This window comes from Equus quagga, chromosome 8 (genome assembly GCF_021613505.1).
Source record: "Equus quagga isolate Etosha38 chromosome 8, UCLA_HA_Equagga_1.0, whole genome shotgun sequence".
Classification (NCBI taxonomy): domain Eukaryota; kingdom Metazoa; phylum Chordata; class Mammalia; order Perissodactyla; family Equidae; genus Equus; species Equus quagga.
Genome location: NC_060274.1, coordinates 14,596,700 through 14,612,152, shown reverse-complemented (window position 1 = coordinate 14,612,152; position 15,453 = coordinate 14,596,700). Strand labels below are relative to the sequence as shown.

Here is a 15,453-nt window from a genome sequence, read left to right as displayed (position 1 = left end):
AATCCAACTGCTATAAATAACCTGATTATTCTGAGAATATAAATTGATTCCATAATTTTAATTCTAACTCAGCATTAGATTGAGAAAATATCCTAGTTCTTCACTCCAGGGTTTTTTTTAGAAGAAAGAATTTCTCCAGAGAACCTGGGGCTAGCATTTAGAAAGCACTGAATTTGGAAGAACATTTTGCAGTGTCCCACTGTGTTCTAGCTGTGGGATTCTGTTGCTCTTTGAACATTAACTCTGGTGAATGATGGTTTTGAGGAACTTCAGGTTATAAATAAATAATACAGTGCACAAATACTTTCCTTGAAATAAAAAGTAAGTACAAAAATGGTTATGCAGAAAAACGTAAAATAACATATTCCATCCATATTACCTGTGGTTTCATATTTCTATTACTTAGTATAAAAACGACAGATAAGACTTGTCTCTATCTATATCCATATGTAATTTACATATGTGGTAGAATCACTACCAGCAAATGGATATTATAAAATTGAGAACACACGAAAAATTCTTAGGTAAGTGTTATTTGTTATTTCTAGGAAATATGAAATTGCTCCCGTTTCAAAGAGTATTCCTACTCCTCTAAAGTAGAAAATTAGTGCAATTATAGGTAACGACATATCACCAAAGTCTCTTTTAATAGCATAATTAGTTCCTATGATTTGAACCCACTAAAATACTTGATAAATGTCACTATTACAAAATGCAAAATTAGCCTTCAACAACCAGCTGAAGTATAGTATGCTGATTGAATGCTTAATAGGGAGATGCAAAATGCTTGTGTGCAGATGCAAAACTACTCATACAGGAATTTCATAGACATTCCTAGATTTCATTGATAAATGTTTATCATATTTCAAGATAACATTAGAAAAATTACATATATAATACACTTCATATCAGTTTATAACACATTTTACTTAATATTAACTATTCTTCAAGGATATAATGAACAGGGAAAGCTGTGAGTTGCTAAGAATGAGGGGTTCCATGATGAATATTTTATTCAATAACCTTAATAGGCTGTATTATTTTTGGTTGAGAATAAAGTAAGACAATAGTATACTGGTTAATTCATTAATTAGCTTCATGTCCAACTCCCTTAACCTCTCACTATTCCCCAATTGGGGAAAGAATAATTTACTGTTATGTAAATTTTGAAGAATTTAACCAAACAAGCAAGTCATGATTTGACCAAAAAAGGAAAATTACACCTAATGTGCAAGACACTGTAGGAAACTGAAGAGAGACATATATTTGGCAAAGTTTAAAGAATAGTCTCCATGTAGTTTTGGCACAAATTTCAAGATGCCAAGGGGAAAACAATTGCTCTGAGTATCAAAGAAATGTGAACTAGTGTCTGTACTGGACAGAAAGACTTAAACACGCTTTTGCTAGAGTCATTTACAGATAAATTAAAAACGTACAAAAGAGGAAACTTTATTTCCAGTTTCATTTTTGGTCCCCAGGGAAAAATGATGTTTTAAGAATATTATAACTGCTGTAAGGATTTATTAAAGTATTTTTGAGCTTTCCTGTTAGGAAGATTAAGCAATTAATTTTTGAAAGAAGATACCTTATTTGTTATTTTACCTTTCAATTGTTTCATTTATTATGGCCTTTTTTTCCTGAGTGTAGAGTAAAGCCATGTAGAAACATGAATTATATTCTCTGTTAGAATCACTTTAGCAGGAGAAGTGCTAAATCTCCTTTCTACTGTGAATTATCTAGACAGTCTCTCAGAGGAATGCAAAAGTAAACACAAATGTATATGTAAAATAATAATGACAAGATTAGTTTATTTCTTTGAAAATAAGGCTTATATTTGGATAGCAAGTTCAACAAACAAGCCCGGTTAGTCAGGGGACTTTTAAAGTTGGTGGCACTTCAAGAAGAGTAAGATACTTCTTTATGCCACTAAATTCAAAGGATTAGTGGAAGAGACTAAATTTCTACTCTCACAAGATAAATATAGATTAATAAATAAAAAGCTCATCAATTTCACTCAAAGGAAGCTAAACCAGATAATTTAAGATCTTAAACATCAAGTTTGTGGAGTGGTTTCATCAGATTGCCTACTGATATTAATAAAATAATTACAGATAATAAAATAAATGTTCACATTACTTATATTGCATTCACAGAGTCCACACTTCCAAGAGCTGTTCTTTTCTTTCATGGGAAAGAATGAAATGTTAACCTACTTCTTCCGCAGTAAAATTAAAGCGTCGGTTAACTAACATGGTCATGCCAAGAAGAGTTCCGACATCAAGAACCAAAGCTATTGTCTTCTGATTTACATTACAGCATGCAAACTCTTACCAAGAGCATGTGGACTAAATTAATCAACAAGCATTTGTGAAGTATTTTCCAAGAATTCCTGAAGTACTTAGCAGCTGCATTCCTGAGCACTTCAGATAAGAGGGAAGTAGCATGCACATTCTCTAACTCTTAAAGAAATTATTTTTTCTTTTTTTGCAGATGAATAAGATGGAATTGAGAATCAGACGGAGGAAAAGATAATTATGGAACTTTATATCCTGAATATTACTTTGGTTATCAGATGATATAGCAGCATATGGCTCATTATAATAACTTTTTTAGAAACCAAGGCAAGGATTACATTTAAGAAAGTGAGTTATGATTTTATTTGAAAGTCTTCATGCTGTTTGAAATAGTCTGTTCTAAAGAGAGTGATTTTCTCATATGTGGAAGATAACAAATACATGGATAAAGACAACAGATTAGTGGTTACCAGAGGGAAAGGGGGCTGGGGGGTGGGTGAAAGGGACAATGGGGAACATACGTATGGTGATGGATAAAAATTAGACTACTGGGGGTGATGAGCACAAGGAAGTGTATTCAGGAAATGACAAACAATAATGTACACCGGAAATCACACCATGTTATAAACCATTAATAATCCCAATAAAATTACTTAAAAAATGTATAATTGTGTTTTGCTATTTTTGAGATTTTTCTATTAAAGTCTATGATATTAAAAATAATAATAATAAAAATAGTGATTTTCCCACAAACTCCAAAAGGATAAGAAAGGCTCTATAGGGTGTGAGAGAGAAGGGAAAGAATATGTGTCCGTCTCTTTTCCTTAGAAAAATACCTATTATTCTATTATTGTTATTAAAAACTCAGGAAAGACTAAGCATTCTAGAAATTGTTTATAAAGTCACATGGGTAGTGAGTAGTTGACCCAAGATTCAACCCATTTCTATGGGACTGGTAGCCAGACTTCAATAACCTCCCTTCACCTCACCCCACCTTGTCCCAATACCATGCTGTCTATAACACGAATAATAGCAACTATTTGGCTACTGTATGTAAGTATAAAATATTGTTAAATGTGGACAAACATTAAATGGAACTCAGATTTATGTGAACTGCATTCTTACGTTCACTAAGCTACAAGAGATAATTTTAACGATTTGGTCTTTTAAGTGAAAAAAAAAACTTTTCTCACAGCCAATTTTGTTAGATAGTAAAGCTCAGTACTTAAGAACATAGGCTTTTGGTTCGGAAAGATGTAGATTCAAATTCCGACTCTTCTTACCAACTGTGCCACCTAGAGCATGTGATTTGAGCGCTCAGAGGCTCCATTTCTTCATGAAACTGTGTGAAAATGCCCAGCCCATATGGTCATCGCCGGGATGGAAGATGACACATGGAAAACACTTGGCACATGGAAAATACTCGATATCCCACAGTCAATAAAATTATTAAGTAAAAAATACCTTAAAACCTTTTTTGGAAAAGAAGCATGAGTGATAAATAGGTATTTTTCACCAGAGGACAAGAATATTAGAAAATGTTCATTAAAATCTGCTATATTTTTAGAATAGCAGCTTTACAAATAATTTTGAGAGTTAGGAAGGAGTTTAAAATTAGCAGCTTGGTGAACTTCTCTTTATGGAGTAGGCAGAAAGTACTGATTTTTTTAATCATTAATAACAACTCTCTACTTACATAGCCTTTATTTGAGAAGTTCAGAGAGAGTTACTAACATCACTGTGTTGGAACATTAACCTGGGGAACAGTCCCATTAGGCATTTCATTCTAATTGGCTGTCCTTAAATAGCTAGAACAAAGATGGATCCTGCATAATTACCTACTGAGCTCAGAGTGTATCATTTGACATGACTAAACCCGAAAATATAAATGCATTTCTGTATTTAATATTTAAAGGACCCATGTAATTGCTTGAATTAAAAAAACTGATTTTTCATTAACCTACAAAATAATTAAAAATGAATAAGGGAAGCTATAATAACAGATTTCACATTTTTTGACAAATGTTTCTCAGACAATTTAGTAAACCTAGAGAAAGATTTTACTCTAAACTTGTTAAATCTTTTTTTTTTCCAAATGCATGTTGTTCATTCATCATGTAGAAAGTGAAATTAAAATGTAGTAAAATATACTATGGTTCTAGGATGCTTCAGTAAAGATATGGTTTCAGTAAGTATTCAATCACACCATTTACAGAACCACTGTGACTAGTCAGGTTAGAAATGGGCTTATATTTAAATTTATTAATTCATCATTTAGAATTTGTGATAAAACATAAATGGAACAGTAAAGGACTGAGATGCCATACTAATACTAACTTTGCAGGCAAATAAATGGGGGGGGGGGCATGTTTAGCTAAGAGAAATAAATTCCCTTTAATAATTATAATTCTCTAATTACATGTAAATGGAAACTGCAAGTTGCAGAACAACATAATGCTTTCATTAATGCAGGGCTACTGTTGTATAGAGACATAGAATTATCTATACTGATAGCCCAAAATATGAGGTAATCTTTAAAAGTAACTTGGTACAAAAATTCATAGACAAAATTTTGATTTTTCCCGGCTATACACAAGAAACAATAAAGCTCAAGGAATGACCATACAAAAAGACATGCTGGAACTAATTTAAAAAGTAGATAGTCCCCATGTGGACAATTGAGAATTGTTCTAAACTACTCATGATTGGATTTTAGAGACACGAAGATAATCTTTAAGTATTTTAATTTTCAATGGTGAGCTCACAATCAAAGTCATGGGTATACAATGCAAAAACTTTTTTTTTTTTAAGCAAAAAAGGCAGTACAATGATTCAATGTAATTGATGCCACAAAGCCCTTCTATATTTCCAAAGAACATAAGTGTATATTTCAGATTGTTGTGGAAAGCTCACAAACATATCGAATACATTTAACACACTGGTACCTTCATGTTTAAATTCAATATTAAAATAACAGTACCAAATAAACTGGAAGGTGTTAAATGATGAGTCCCTGGGGCCTCTGATTTCTCTATCAAAGTAGCAGAGAGACTTACGATGTAGTTTTGCAGAAGCAGCTCCACTGACTCTCTCCTCCCATACTTGATGATCCAAGATTTCAGCTTTGACTCTGCAAGAACCAGCAGTGAGAGTAGACGGTACTTTAACTCTAGAAATTCCATTTTCATTAAGTGTAGCTCTGATGTGGAGGAAACAAAATGAAACCTAGAAATAAAACACCGAGAATTTACAGAATGTAACTAATAGTAACGGAACGGTGCTTACTTAACCTGTTACACATCAGGGTTAACTATACTGCAGCCACAGGGTCTTCTAAACTCTGGCTGATCAATCACTATTTGGAGATCTGATTCCTTTTCTAGCTCTGGATTTAAAGGCAAATCAAGACTGATTGAAGTCTTTTAGTTCTTTCCTCTGCCAACACATTTCTCATCTGTTTCTTTTATAAGCTGTTTTTGCAATATTACATAATGTTCCTCACGGCACTGAACAAAAACACAGCCTCTAAAGAAACCATTTCTGTGATTTCCAGGCTGTGGATATATTCAGGTTTACTCTTTTCAATTAATAATATATTAGAATGTTGGCATTCTTAGTATATGTTATGGGAAGCCAATTTTTATGCACCAAATGTAAGCATCTCTGTAAAAAAAGAAAATCAATTCATTTAAAAGAAAAGAAATGGAAAAGGCATCCACTGAGCATCTTAAAAAGAGACTTCGTTTACAGCAGACATTCTCTCACCTCTCGGCCATGTCCTCTAATTGATCAGGCGGCACTGGGATCCCATTAACAGACCTGGTCCGGTAGATTTCATGGAACGCTCTTTTGTGGGCATCTGTGTTTTGAAGCAGATCCTAAGATACAATTTTAAAAAAATAAAAAATGTAGAAACATGTTCACAGGAGGCTAAGAAGCATAATTTTTAGCTTGCACCGATGAGTCAATGTATTCAACAATTTGATCCTGCTGCCACATCCACATGCAGCTTGGTGCCCATATTGGTTTTTCCTTTGTACAGGAGCCCCCAGGTTCTTGTCTATAAGGCCCTGTGCTAGAGCTGTATCTAATAATTATGGCATCTTTTAAACACACACGACACTTGCACAGCAATACATTCAGACATTTTAAAGGCACATGGTCCAAAGGAAAATGTAGTTACTGCTATAAACAATGACTTGTTAGTATTTTTCTCCTTCCTTGATTTTGGATATGTTGGTTTTTAAAAGCTTAGAACTAAGCACAACTAATTTAACCCTTTAATGGTAAAGAATATTAGACTCTCTATTGTTATTTTATTCTGAATGCATGTAGGCTGTCATAAAGTGATATTTGCTTGCCATCTAAAGTAAGTCAACTGTATTACAATATGTTATGAAAATATCCTTACGGTTTGAAGATTTCAACCAAGCACAGGAAATGTCCCATATATCACAGTGGGAAGATTAAATGGGATGTTTTTAAATATTTTTTGTAGATTGTAAAGAAATCCCCAAATTTGAGTAATTTATTTAGATTAATTTGAATCTCCCTTGTTTTCTGAGTTTTTTAGGTCAACAGACTTATTTATATAAAGACTTACATGTATTTCAAAATTCCTAGCGAATTTCTCACATAAAAACAAAGAAAGAGAGAGGAGAGAGGGGATTCATACCATATTTTCTAGAGCTTAGTTTGTTTCTTAATAGCAGAACAAATACTCAAGTTTGACACTTACTAAAAAGTAAGACACATTAGCCCAACAGAATGATACATTAAAATTGACATTGTTTCCCTCACACCAAGATTTAGTGGATTAATTGGAGAAAGAAGCAAAAAAAAAAAAAAAAACAGCCAAAACCATAAGAAAGACACTTGAGGGAAGGGAAAAAATGAAGGCTTTCATATATAAATTGAAATGGTAAAGCTGTATGTGTTTGTTCATATCAGTCAAATTTTTGGGACTTTAATTTCTACATTGTCAAAAAATCCAGAGCCAATCTATTTCTATCCTGATATGTTTTGCTATTATCACATTTTGACCTGGTTGGAGTCAATAGGTAACGACAGATATTCAAAAATCACTCTTGCTCAGAGACAGTGCACTCTGAGCTGCCAAGAGCAGATGCAGAGGACAGAGGACTGTCTTAGAGCAGCTATTGACTTTGAGTATCTTAGTCACTGTCTACGTCCTCTGTTAACATCTAGACACATTTCTATGGCTTATGATCTTGGCTGAGACCCCCCACCCGATTGACTACAGGGCAAACTTGGAGCCACCACAATGCTCAGCTCTAATATGTTGCGCATGACTATATGTTAAAGTATGGGTGGGGGGTTGTGACTGTATTGGAATACCCAGATGTCCAATTGCCTCCTGAGAAGATTTCCCTATTGTAGTTTTCGGCATCTAGTTCATTGAAAAAATCTTGACAAGATATTAAAACAAGCGAAAACATTTTCAAACATATGATAAAAGCACTACAGCTTGAGTGATGTTACTGGGTCCCCTGAGAGGCCATCTCACTATAAAACAGCCAATGATGAACACAGCACCTGATTTTAATTCATAGGAAGTAAGTGAAATATTTTAGGTCTGCCATTCTCAGTAAAACATGACCCAAAACTGGATCACAGATCTGTAAGCAAAAACAAAATTAAAAAGCTGACTGTCCCAGGCAAATATTTATCCCATAGCTGCAGGAAACTGTGTCTTGGAACTTGAATAAAGTGAGAACACCAAAACTGAGACTCCTACATTTAGCCAGAACCCTCAAAGAGGGCTGATGTGGGCCTGGTTGGTAGCAAATGCAAATACAAAAGGAGGAAGTCAAAGATTACCAAGCACGGGAAACAGGCCACCGTGAGTGAGAATCAGCAAAAACAACAAATTTATAGCATTAGGAAAATGTAAGTAATTTAATACCTGACAACAAGAGCTTGTAAGTTAGAAAGAGAATGATCTGGTTAAAGTGTTCTTAATTGCTTAAACTGATTAAGAGGAGGTCAAGATGCTGATTAGCTTTCAACTTTGTTAAGTATCTGTGGCATCATTTCAAGGGCAATCACACTATAAACTGGAGTTTATAACTTTCAAACCAGTAGAAGGACAACCATGGAATGAGAAAAACGAGCAAGCAAATGAACAAACAAACAAAAACCCCTCCATCCACTTAGAAATAGCAAGAAAGTAGAAAAAAAAGAAAAGTAGTACGAATAGAAAGCAAAGAGTCAGATGGCAGAAACAAATTCAAGTCTATCACTAATTATAACTAAATGTGAAAGGAATATACATTCACTAGTTAGGAGGCAGAGATGGTCAGATCAGACAAATAAAATAGAACCGTCTGCTTTTTACAAGAGAGAAACTTTAAGAACATGGATAGGTTGAAATCAACAGAATGGAAAACAACATGCCAGGAAAATACTTATCAAAGAAAGACAGTGTAAGTGTTATTAACATCAGACAAAATCAATTTAAGAACAGAAATTATTACAAGTTATTAACTGCTTAATGATGAAACTTTCAATTTACTAAAAGATATATTAATTCTGAACTTGAATGTACTTAGTAAGCCTCAAAATATATAAAGCAAAAACTGACAGAACTACAGGGAGAAACTGACAAATCCACCTGGCTTTGGGAGTTGTCAATATGCCTCTCTCAGTGACTGAAATGGAACGAAGGGAACAATCACAATAGCAGGTTGGAGGGAAGGGAGGAAAGAGGAGGGAGGGGGAGGCAGATCTGTGGGCCTCATGGGCCTTTGGAAGAATTCTCTGTGTTTATTTTGAGTAGATGGAAGCCGGGGGCAGTTTGGGGCAGAGGGGTGAAATGAACTGATCTGCACTGTAAAAGGATTGCTGTGGCCATTTTAACGAAAATATTCTCTCCTTGCACATGGTTCCCTTGGCTGCTAAGACTACATGGTTGCTGGAGTCCCTCCTGTCTCAAGGCTGCTCTTTCTTATGCTTTTCGGCTGGTTCACCTTACATTTTGATCTCTCAATATTGGATTCCCTCGGGACTCAGTTCTTGATCCTTTTCTCTTCTCAAACACTTCCTTATTTCATTTCTCTGCTCTCAAAGCTTTAAACATCCCTCATTATGCCAATGATTCTTACTATGAGTCTCCATGCTATACCTCGCTCCTGAGCTCCTGTCTCTTATCTCCTACCATCTACTCCACATGTTCACTTGGGTGCGAAAAGGTCTTATACTTACTATGCCCCAAACTGACCTCCTGATCTTTCCTCTTAAATCTACTTCATTGTCTCTCCATCCTAATTGAGGGAAACTCCATTTTTCCAGTTGCTCGGTCCAAAAATCATAGAGTCATGTATGACTCCCCCTCCTTCACAGTCAATATCTAATGCTGAAAATTCTCTTTGCCCTGCATTCAAAATATATTCAGAATCTGACCATTTCTCACCATCTCTACAACTACCACCCTGGTTCAAGGCATTTTACTTGGATTATTGAAATGGTTCCCTGGTTCCTACCGCGATCCCTAACCCAGTCTATTTTCACATAACCATTAGAATGATACTGTTAAGAGTGACACTGTCAGTCCTCTGGCAAGAAAATCAATGGGAAAAAATAGTTAGGATATGACAGAGAAAATCAAAAGTGCAATTAAGGAAAATGAGAATGTGCAAAGAAACAATATTGGGAAAAAATAGGGGCTTAACTACAGGCAAATAAAAGATTACTAAAATGTATAAGAGAATATTTGGAACAATTTTACGTCAAGACTTTTGAAAACTTAGTCAAATGGACAAATTCCTAGAATGTACCAATTAGCAATATTGAAAGCCTGAATATTTCTGAAACCATTTTAGGGGCTCAGAATACAAAAGCGAAAAAACAAACAATAATCCTTGCCCTGCAGGAAATCAACAATAAATAAGATAAATAATTAAAACAGCAATTGAGGCAAAGATAAATGCTACAGAGAAACATTGAACAAGGAAAGGGGTAAGAGAGTTCTAATTTCAAAGGAGTGGCCAAGAAAAGGTTAACTAAGAGGTGCCCTTTCTGTAAAGGCCCAAAGGAGATGAGGGAGAATTTAAGGGGAATATCAGTAGGAGAATGTTTCAGGCCGAGTGGAGAGAATATTCCAGAAGGACGACAAGAACAAAGGCCTGGAGGTGGGAATGTGCTTGCCTGTTCAACGTCATCTTTTCATCAAGGTGTCACTGACTTCCTTACTTAAAATTGCAAGACCATCTAATACTTCCTGTTCTTTTAACTTTTAACCTAATATAAAATTTATTTATTTATTACGTTTATTATTTCTTATCTGCCTCCTCCCACTAGAAAGCAAGTTATGTAAGTGTAGGGAATTTTGTCTGTCTTGCTTATGGGTGTTTGACAAATGCCTAGAACATCACTTTGCATATAGAAAGTGCTCAATAAATATTTATAGAAAGACTAAGAAGGTCTAGAAAATCATAGCCAGAGGAGTAGAAAAAAATAGGAAACCAAGTGAAGAAAGTATTTCAAGGATGAAGGAATAACTATGTAAAATGCCTCCAATAGGCGAGGTAGGATGAGGACTGAGAAATGGCCATTGAGGGAGGAACAAGGAGCACCCTGGTGAATCTGACATGGATAGCACGGCAAGAGAAAACCTCACTGGAATGGGTTCTAGAAGAAATGGGAGGAGAGATTTTTTTGTGTGTGCTGGGAGAGATTCACCCTGAGATAACATCTGTTGCCAATCTTCTTCTCTCTCTCTCTTTTTTATTTTGCCCTCCCCAAAGCCCCAGTACATGGTTGTATATTCTAGTTGTAAGTCCTTCTTGTTCTTCTGTGTGAGCTGCCCCCACAGCATGGCAACTGACAGACGAGTGGTGTGGTTCTGCACCCGGGAACCAAACCTGAGCCACTGCAGCGGTGAGAGCACCAAACTTTAACCACTAGGCCGTCAGGGCTGGCTGGAGAATTTGAAACCAAAACGAGAGCTTAGAAAACTCTTTCAAAGAGCCCCGCTGTAAAAGGAAGGAGGAAAAACGGACAGTAGCTAGAAGGGGAAGCAGGATTAAGAAAGAGACATTTTTAAGATGAGAGAAATACCAGCATACTTTATGTGGATGAGAACAATCCACAGAGAAAGAGAAAAAATAAAGATGGCAAGGACTACAGGAATTGTTTCTTGGAGAAGAGCAGGGAGGATGCAATCTAGTGCACACATGGAGGGGTTGCTCGGAGCACAGATGGTTCATCCATAGTAACAGAAGTGAAGACGGAGTATTCGGGCACAGATGCATGTAGGTGGGTTGATGTTGTCGTGGGAGCTTTCGGAAATTCTTTTTTGATTGCTTCTATTTTCTCAGAGAAATAGGAAGCAGTGTCATCGGCTAAGAGTAAGGATGGGGGAGGAAGTGTGGAAGGTTTGAAGAGACAAGGTATGAAATAGTTGTCCCAGAAATGGAGAGGGATTGGAGTCAGAAAATGCCTTCAGAGTGCCAGGGAGCATTAGGGACCCACTTGGGTTAGTCATCGTGTCTGGGGGTGTGTTTTTCTCCAGCCACAGTCAGCTGCATGTGCGTGGGCAGGAACTAGGCAGAAAGTTGGCTATACCCAGGGCTGTATTTTAACCAGGAGAGTAGGACAAAGTGAGACCTGGGCAAGGCGATTAAAATGAATACAAGGGGTGACTTTTAATGACTGAGCATTGAATTTAAACAGAGTATAAAGGAAAGTGATGACGTGAAGATGATGTGAGACAGGAAAAAGGCAATCAGTAGGATCAATGAATTATAGGGCACAGAGGGGATGAAGACATGGAATTGGGACAAGCTTGGTTGGACAGTGAGATGCTTGAGAAAGAGATCACGTGGGGGTTTCAGTTACTGGGGATGGCAAGTTCTAGACTATGTCTATGCAGTGAGAGACTGGGGTAGAGTGTAGGACAGGATCACTGGGACAAAAAAGGTCAAGAAACTGAGAGGCCAGGATATTGGAAGGACCATCTATGGGTTACTGAAGTTATTAAGAATTGTGGTATGCATTGTCATCCAGGAAATAAAATCCTCAAGAAAGGAGGGAAGTGATCTAGGTAGGGTTCGTAACCACAGTAAGGATGGAAGAGCCAGGATGGTGGAAGAGTCGGATGGCTATTCTCATGATTCCTTAAAACTGAAAGCCTTACTTTGCCAAAGCAATAGTACTAATAAAAACCAGTGAGTTTAATCATTCTATGTGTATTATATGCAACATCTTTGTGGGCACATTTTAAGCTTAGTGCTTAAAACAACCTGGATTATCAGCTATGTGACCTTGGGCGAGGCACTTGACCTCTCTCTGCCTAAAGTTAACTCATCTGAAAAATGAGGATAATAATACTTATCTCATAGCCTGCATGTCAAGGGCTTAGCAAAATTAAGCACTTAACACTAAAACATGGCTAACTACTCCATTATAATTAGCCATGGCCATTGTTGATATCTTTCTAGATAACTGAGTATGAGGGTATCTGGAAAATAGAAAAGGTAATAGAGGTGGAATGTGCTTTTCAGAAGAAATATCTTCATCCCTACAACATGCAAAGTAACTAAAAAAATAAAAAACTTTGGCAGAACCATTCATAAAGTGAACTTCTGGAAAAACGTATTTTAAAAATTATCTGAATCTGGGGCCGGCCCGGTGGCACAGTCATTAACTTTGTGCTCTCCGCTTCAGCAGCCCAGGGTTTGCAGTTTTGGATCCCAGGTGTGGACCTAGCACCACTCGTCAAGCCACATTTTGGTGGCATCCCACATAAAGTAGAGGAAGACTGGCACAGATATTAGCTCAGCAACAATCTTCCTCGAGCAAAAAGAGGAAGATTGGCAACAGATGTTAGCTCAAGGCCAATCCTCCTCCTCAAAAAGAAAATTATGTGAATCCAATTTTCAAATACTGATTATGTATTAAGTAACGCATGACTATCATATGGTATATTAAAAAAAAAAGATGTGAAGAATGCAGAAAACCAAGACTACCAGATCTTGATAGCATGTATAAGTTTCCATGGCAAGAGACATAATTACTTTTAGACTGGGATGGGGCGATAATATTCTCAAACATTCTTGCTTATGCATTGATGAGTCCTATATTGTGCTTTTTCAATTTATTTCATTTCCAAGTGAGCTCAATATACCAGAGCAGGGTAATGATACGAAATTGATGGGCTGATTTTTTTGCTATTGAGGAAACCTAAAATTTTAGTTCTCTTAACCATGATTCAAATTTCTCACGTCATAAAAGCTTAGCTTATTATTTGTTATTAGTTTCCTGGCATCAATTCTGTCTCCTAGTGACTCTGTAGATAGCAGAGCAGAGCCCTGCTCGGTCTTTTTGCCCCATCCTCTCACCTTCCGGAGTTCTATCAGACAATACTTCGCTGCTATTCACAGAGTTTTCAAGAACAATTTTTTTGGAAGTGGGTGTCCAGGTCCCTTTTCCTAGTCTGTCTTAGTCTGGAAGCTCTGCCGAAACCTGTCTACCATGGGTGACACTGCTTGTGTGTGTAATCCTGGTGGCATAGCTTTCAGCATCACAGCAAGACACAGCTGCCACAGTATAACAACAACAGTCGGCCTGTGTGGTTTCCTTACTGGGAAATGAAGCCCGGGCTACAGCGCTGAGAGCATTGAATCTTAATCACTAGACCACCAGGGCTGGCTTAGCTTATTATAGGCACTTAATCAATACATTTTGAATGAATGAGAAGTAATCTGATCATCGAGTTACATTCTTTTATGGCCCCACTACTTTAAGTACCTGTGCCCAGGCCTAGTACAAGTTCTCACCTTGGTAAAAAGGTCACTCCGGAGATTTGCCTTGGATCTGGTCTTAGCCCCCACCTGCCTCTCCCTCCTTGCTATTGTCTCTTTATTATATTCTTCAACTTTCTCTCTAGTCTAGTCCGTTCTGCTTTTCAGTCTCAGATAACCATCTTCTCCCACTCGTGTCCTCTCCCTGCTCCACTCCATTTCTGGTGTTTGTGGTTGTTTCCTACACTTTGGTAGAGATGCTTCTGTCTACACACCTGGCGGTTGGCACAGGGTCTCTCTCTCAAGGGATCAAGGCCCTTCTGGGCCTTGATAATCACATGCTGTTTCTCAAACACAATTGCCCAACTGACCGTGCAATGCAGTAAAGCTTAAAAAAGTGACAAATGACTAAGAGGTCGTCAAGGCCTAATCCTATTGCTTTCTCTAGATTTGGAAGCACCTTTACCAGTTTTCCTGGTGCCAAAAACTGGCACATACTAGGCCCTCTGTTCATATTTGCTGAATTAACACATCTAACCCACAATCAATATACATTCTACATTTGATTTTAAACTTAAGGCGACTTCTTTTGTATGAAATATTCATACCAGTTAAAATTGTTTCAACTGTTATGTTTTACATGAAGAAAAATTATTTTATGGTATTTGTGTTGGATGCTAATTTGTTAAACTGGTGTTATTTGTGTACCTTTGTTTTAGCATTTTTCTGTATTTTTAATATATTGGGAATCTCAAAATGGATATGGCCCAGTCTTTTCTGTGCCTCTGAGAAGCCTTAACCTAGTTCAACTCCAGAAAAATTCCTATGACTTGATCTCTTATGAGCTTGAACTCTGGCTCCCTTACAACTTCCCCCATCTTCACTGAACTAAAAGGATAGCCAAGCTGGCCCAGATTTTATGTGTGTGTGTCTCCACAGATGGAGCGGATTCCAAAGCCACGCTCTCATCTGAGAGGCAGATTCTAGGGAGTTCTGTGTGTGTTTTATGTGTGTTGATGGTGGTAGGGAGGGGAGAGGCTAACACATAATCAGCAAAACTAAAAGTTCTAAAGTTACTGATCGTAACTGAGGAAGGGCCAAGAATAAATGGAGGAGGGACTCTGATTGATTGTCTAGGATCACAAAGTCTTGTTGCATCGGTGCCGTTTGATGAGCTGGTCTGGGGTTGTATCAGTTGAGCTGAAAGGGCCAGGAGCTGAAATGACATGAACTGGAACCTCTATAATTCTATATCTCTAGTTCCAAAACTAAGGTCCCAGGGGGGCATGAAACAAAATCTGTCATGAATTTGCCTTATAATCTAGTCTAGAATATACAACACTCTGTTTTCTTGCAGAAGTAGTTTTAAAAACTCAATAATTTGGCAGAAAATGCAG

At 36.9% G+C, this 15,453-nt stretch overlaps 1 protein-coding gene across 11 annotated transcripts in view; it reads right to left on the bottom strand.

The window, feature by feature from the left end:
• Positions 1-15,453, bottom strand: part of SYNE1 (spectrin repeat containing nuclear envelope protein 1) — a 446,099-nt gene that overhangs the window by 307,375 nt on the left and 123,271 nt on the right. For all 11 annotated transcript variants that reach the window (XM_046669209.1, XM_046669206.1, XM_046669212.1 and 8 more), the window contains 2 exons: positions 6,060-6,172; positions 5,351-5,519 (listed from right to left, as the gene is read on the bottom strand). In XM_046669209.1, the coding sequence (XP_046525165.1) occupies positions 5,351-5,519; positions 6,060-6,172 (282 nt within the window). The remainder of the gene's footprint in view (positions 1-5,350; positions 5,520-6,059; positions 6,173-15,453) is intronic.